Below are 6,000 nucleotides of genomic sequence, written 5' to 3'. Positions count from 1 at the left end.
ACGAGAATGGCATGGGATTTGCGTTACAAGACGTATGAGGAGAGACTTGCTGACCTGAACATGTATACCCTGGAGGAAAGGAGAAACAGGGGTGATATGATACAGACATTAAAATATTTGAAAGGTATTAATCCGCAAATGAACCTTTTCCGGAGATGGGAAGGCGGTAGAACTAGAGGGCATGAAATGAGATTGAAGGGGGTCAGACTCAAGAAAAATGTCAGGAAGTATTTTTTCACGGAGAGAGGGGTAGATACTTGGAATGCCCTCCCAAGGGAGATGGTGGAGATGAAAATGGTAACGGAATTCAAACATGCATGGGATAAACATAAAGGAATCCTGTGCAGAAGGAATGGATCCTCAAAAGCTTAGCTGAGATTGGGAGGCGGCCGTGAGGCTGGGGTTTGGGGGCGGGGCTAGTGCTGGGCAAGACTTCTAGTCTGTGCCCTGAAAATGGCAGATACAAATCATGGTAAGGTATACACAAAAGTAGCACATATGAGTTTATCTTGTTGGGCAGACTGGATGGACAGTGCAGGTCTTTTTCTGCCGTCATCTACTATGTTACTATGTATAACCAGCCCCCCAAATGACACACTGATTACGATTTATAACAAATTACTACTCTACCTATGAAAAGTTATTCCTTTGTGTACATCCGTATGCTGCACAAGGCGGCATGTTTGACAGTATAAATAAAGAACAACAACATGGATGCAGCTGTTCATCATAGGTTTGTTTGCTTTGAGTATACGTGAATGACGGCTGCGCAGGGGAGGAGAAAGAGATTACCCTAAGAGGCTTCGATGTTTGACGTCACCCCTTATGTTTTCTTCAACCTTCCTTGAGCCGACTGAGTTCGTACTGAAGTAAAAGTGAAGGAAAGTTTTTTCAACAGCTGTTGATATGGCTTCCGTGTCCTTTTTAATTTTTTAATACAGGTAGGGATTAATGTGTGTGCAGCGCGAGACTACCAGCGCGTAAAGTGTTTTTGATGACGGAAAGCGTGTGTTTGTGCAGGAATTATTTGAGACAACGCACTAAAGCAAATTGGCTTTCGCTGGCTGAGGGTTGCTGTTAACCTTTTGAAAAGTGGGTGCGCAGACATACTTGAATAACTTTTTTTTTTTGTTAGTAATATTAATTTGTAAGCAGTAATAGTTGCTGACTGATTTAATACTATGAGTCTGCCTGTAAAAGTTAATTACCTGCAGCAATTTGCAGGACCTCAGCTGAGCCAACATTCTCACGTGCTTTCAGCAAAATAAACCCTTTAGTGTGCTGTAGTTAAACAACCTTTTTGGATTCTGTGCCATAAATAAATACTTTGTAAACCCCCCCCCCCCCCTTTCACTTCCCTCCCTTAATACTAGGCTGCTTACCTCACCCTTCTGCTGTGCTTGCAAAATGCAGCAGACAGGAATACTCAAGCAGAAATTTTACATAGTAACATAGTAGATGACGGCAGAAAAAGACCTGCACAGTCCATCCAGTCTGGCCAACAAGATAACTCATATGTGCTACTTTTTGTGTATACCCAACTTTGATTTGTACCAGTGCTCTTCAGGGCACAGACCGTATAAGTCTGCCCAGCACTATCCCCGCCACCGGCTCTGGCACAGACCGTATAAGTCTGCCCAGCACTATCCCCGCTGCTAGGGTTACCATATGGCTCCAGAAAAAGGAGGACGGATTGAGCCAGCCGGGTTTTACTTCCATTGCTTAGAAAGCAATGGAAGTAAAACCCGGCTGGCTCAATTACTTCCATTGAAAGCAATGGAAGTAAAACCCGGATGGCTCAATTACTTCCATTGAAAGCAATGGAAGTAAAACCCGGATGGCTCAATCCGTCCTCCTTTTTCTGGAGCCATATGGTAACCCCCCGCATCCCGCCACTGGCTCTGGCACAAACCCGTATAAGTCTGCCCAGCACTATCCCTGCCTCCCACCACCGGCTCTGGCACAGACCGTATAAGTCTGCCCAGCACTATTCCCGCCTCCCAACCACCAGTCCCGTCTCCCACCACCGGCTCTGGCACAGACCAGACCGTATAAGTCTGCCCAGCACTATCCCTGCCTCCCAACCACCAGCTCTGCCACCCGATCTCGACTAAGCTCCTGAGGATCCATTCCTTCTGCACAGGATTCCTTTATGCTTATCCCACGCATGTTTGAATTCCGTTACCGTTTTCATTTCCACCACCTCCTGCGGGAGGGCATTCCAAGCATCCACTACTCCAGGGCCGTGCCAACCCGGTAAGCGGGGTAAGCACCGCAGGGAGGCGCCTGGCTAGAAAGGCGCCGCGCCGGGCGCTGCCATCCAGTACTATTCAAATCAAATGAAAAAAAAAAACCAACCTTACTGCGTCGGCGCATCAGTGTCTATGCGCATACTTCTGCTGCCTTCCTGCGCTCGGCTCTTTGGCACCGCCCTGCTTCCCACGCGCCTTGGAGCCTCGCTTTCAAAGGGTCACTTCTGCTGGACTTCCATCAGTTTTTGTGATCCCGCTGGCGCCGAATCTTGCAGCAGTTGTGGAGGCACTGGCCCTCATGGACTGAGTGAAATTTCACTCCCGGAGCACAAGCTCTCCCTATCGCTATGGCCTGCTGGTTCACCCTGAGAGGTCGATTTGAAGCCGGTGATGGCAGCTTGCCTCATATGGGGGGTCGAAGATTGTCATGCATCTGCAATAACCTTCTCCTTTCATCATCAAGGTAAGAAAAAGGCAAAAAACTTGCCTTTAAGAGAACAAATGTTTTCTCGTTAGTCTCGCGGTAGAAGCCAAGCGCAGGGCCATCGGCGGGTGTTTGTACTGCGTGGCTTTCTGCATTGGCGGTCTTTGTCAGCGCTCGCTAACATCGCGGTTACACGTGGCTGCTTCAGCACAAGGCCTGCTGGATTGGGGCCGTGTCTTGGTGTGCTCATTGCTGGACAGAGACGAGGATCTGACTCCCTCTAAACCTCAGGAGTTATGGCTGGAGATTGGTCCGTGGATTTGCCAATCTGTTGTAATTAAACAGTTAAGAAAATCTGTGTCCAGCAGAGCTGGTGAGCGGCCAGGCTGCAGTGGAGGGTGTGCAGGCATCTGTTGTGTACGAGGGGCATGATTAGTCAGTCTAAAGCATTGAAATGAAATAAATAATAAATGTGCTGGGCTGGTGCAGGTATTAGTTGGTTCACGCTCTCATCGTTGTGCAGATGGTGTATGTATAATCCAGGGATTACTTGAACAGTGCTCTACCCCTGTGCGAGTTTGGCTGCAGACTGACGGAAGCAGAAGGTTAGGTTCGTCTCATCTGGTTGTTGACCAACATGATTGAGGAAATGTCTGATGCTCGATACATGAATGATCTGTTTTGCTTTGTGGATTTCTTTACGAAATCCGTTGATGAGACAATTGAGAGACAGAGATCAGAGATCCACCATAGGCTTCCTGAAGTTGGACACTTCATTTTCTCCAGTTAATTAATATTGTGCTGTCTCTTAGTTTTTCCCAGAGACAACCAAGCTAAAATTTTAATTTAAAATCTTAATTCCTTTTTTTTTTTTTTTTTAGGAGGGCCATCAGGGAGGGAAGGGGCACAATAGGAGAGAAAAATATACCAGAGGGAGGAAGAGTCTGGGAGAGGAGGAAAGAGAGAAAGATAGGTAGGTAGCGAAACCGGGAGCAAGCAGCTTGACGCAATTTAATGCGTTAAAATATTAATGCAAGTTTTAATGCATTACTTGTGTTAAAATGCGTTAAATGTACAGCCCTAGCTTTATATATATTTTGTCCAGTAGTTTAGGTTTAGATAAACATTTTGAAGCCTAGTGTCAGTAGGAATTGGAGTCGGATGGTTGGCGTTGGAGGTTTGGTGTATTGAAAGGTCTGTGGAGCAGGGACTGTCTCTTCATGTTCAAGTGTACAGCGCTGCATACGTCTAGTAGCGCTATAGAAATGCTAAGTAGTAGTAACAAATGCAGGGGGGCGCCAACTGACAGTCTGCAGGGGGGCACCAGAGACCCTTGCACGGCCCTGCACTACTCTCTCAGTGAAAAAATACTTCCTGACATTTTCTTGAGTCTGCCCCCTTCAATCTCATTTCATGTCCTCTCGTTCTACCGCCTTCGTATTTCCGGAAAAGGTTCGTAGCGGATTAATACCTTTCCAATATTTGAACGTCTGTATCATATCACCCCTGTTTCTCCTTTCCTCCAGAGTATACGTTTAGTTCAGCAAGTCTCTCCTCATACGTCTTGTAACGCAAATCCCATACCATTCTCGTAGCTTTTCTTTGCACCGCTTCAATTCTTTTTATATCCTTAGCAAGATACAGCCTCCAAAACTGAACACAATACTCCAGGTGGGGCCTCACCACTTGCTGCTTTTGCTTTCTTTGCAGACTGAACTGCATGGGGACTGGGGAGCTCATAAAATTACAGGACCTTCATGGTTCTGTAACATAGTAACGTAGTAGATGACTGCTGAAAAAGACCTGCATGGTCCATCCAGTCTGCCCAAGATAAACTCATATGTGTATACCTTACCTTGAATTTGTACCTTACCTTGAATTGTACCTGTCTTTTTCAGGGCACAGACCGTATAGTCTGCCCAGCAGTATTTCCCGCCCTCCCAACCACCAGTCCCGCCTCCCATCACCGGCTCTGGTACAGACCGTATAAGTCTGCCCTCCCCTATCCTAGCCTCCCAACCACCAACCCCTCTTCCCCCCACCTGCTCTGCCACCCAATTTCAGCTAAACTTCTGAGGATCCATTCCTTCTGCACAGGATTCCTTTATGCATATCCCACGCATGTTTGAATTCCGTTACTGTTTTTCAATCTCCACCACCTCCCGCGGGAGGCCATTCCAAGCGTCCACCACCCTCTCTGCGAAAAAATACTTCCTGACATCTTTCCTGAGTCTGCCCCCCTTCAATCTCATTTCATGTCCTCTCGTTCTAAACCGCCTTCCCATCTCCGGAAAAGATTCATTTGCGGATTAATACCTTTCAAATATTTGAACGTCTGTATCATATCATCCCTGTTCCTCCTTTCCTCCAGGGTATACATGTTCAGGTCAGCAAGTCTCTCTTCATACGTCTTGGAACGCAAATCCCATACCATCCTCGTAGCTTTTCTTTGCAACCGCTTCCATTTTTTTAACATCCTTTGCAAGGTACGGCCTCCAAAACTGAACACAATACTCCAGGTGGGGCCTCACCAACGTCTTATACAGGGGCATTAAAACCTCCTTTCTTCTGCTGGTCACTCCTCTCTCTATACAGCCTAGCAATCTTCTAGCTACGGCCACTGCCTTGTCGCACTGTTTCGTCGCCTTCAGGTCCTCAGATACTATCACCCCAAGATCCCTCTCCCCGTCCGTGCCTATCAGACTCTCCCCGCCTAACACATACGCCTCCTTGGATTTCTACTCCCTAGTGCATCACTTTGCATTTCTTCGCATTGAATTTAATTGCCAAACGTTAGACCATTCTTCTAGCTTCTGCAGATCTTTTTTTCATGTTTTTCACTCCCTCCGGGGTGTCCACTCTGTTGCAAATCTTGGTGTCATCTGCAAAAAGGCAAACTTTACCTTGTAACCCTTCGGCAATGTCACTCACAAATATATTGAACAGAATGGGCCCCAGCACCGATCCCTGAGGCACTCCACTACTCACCTTTCCCTCCGAGCGAACTCCATTCACCACCACCCTCTGGCGTCTGCCTGTCAACCAGTTCCTAATCCAGTTTACCACTTCGGGTCCTATCTTCAGCCCGTCTAGTTTATTTAAGAGCCTCCTGTGGGGAACCGTGTCAAAAGCCTTGCTGAAATCTAAGTAGATTACGTCCATAGCACGTCCTTGATTTAATTCTCCTGTCACCCAGTCAAAGAATTCAATGAGATTCATTTGGCACGATTTCCCTTTGGTGAAACCATGTTGTCTCGGATCTTGCAACTTATTGGCTTCCAGGAAATTCACTATCCTTTCCTTTAGCATGGCTTCCATTACTTT

At 46.9% G+C, this 6,000-nt stretch overlaps 1 protein-coding gene across 2 annotated transcripts in view; it reads left to right on the top strand.

The window, feature by feature from the left end:
• Positions 1-901: 901 nt before the first annotated feature.
• Positions 902-6,000, top strand: part of LOC115471609 (acylamino-acid-releasing enzyme-like) — a 342,862-nt gene continuing 337,763 nt past the window's right edge. The window contains exon 1 of one of the 2 annotated variants that reach the window (XM_030205317.1): positions 902-1,092. Coding sequence is in view for 1 of the 2 variants with exons in the window: in XM_030205316.1 (XP_030061176.1) it covers positions 2,660-2,715 (56 nt within the window). In the remaining variant the exon portion in view is untranslated. Of the gene's footprint in view, positions 1,093-2,639; positions 2,716-6,000 lie in introns of those variants that run through there. The other variant, XM_030205316.1, reaches the window with a different exon arrangement.

The sequence above is a fragment of the Microcaecilia unicolor genome, chromosome 6 (genome assembly GCF_901765095.1).
Source record: "Microcaecilia unicolor chromosome 6, aMicUni1.1, whole genome shotgun sequence".
NCBI lineage: Eukaryota > Metazoa > Chordata > Amphibia > Gymnophiona > Siphonopidae > Microcaecilia > Microcaecilia unicolor.
Note: the sequence above shows the minus strand (reverse complement) of the source record. Positions and strands in the feature narration are given on the sequence as shown.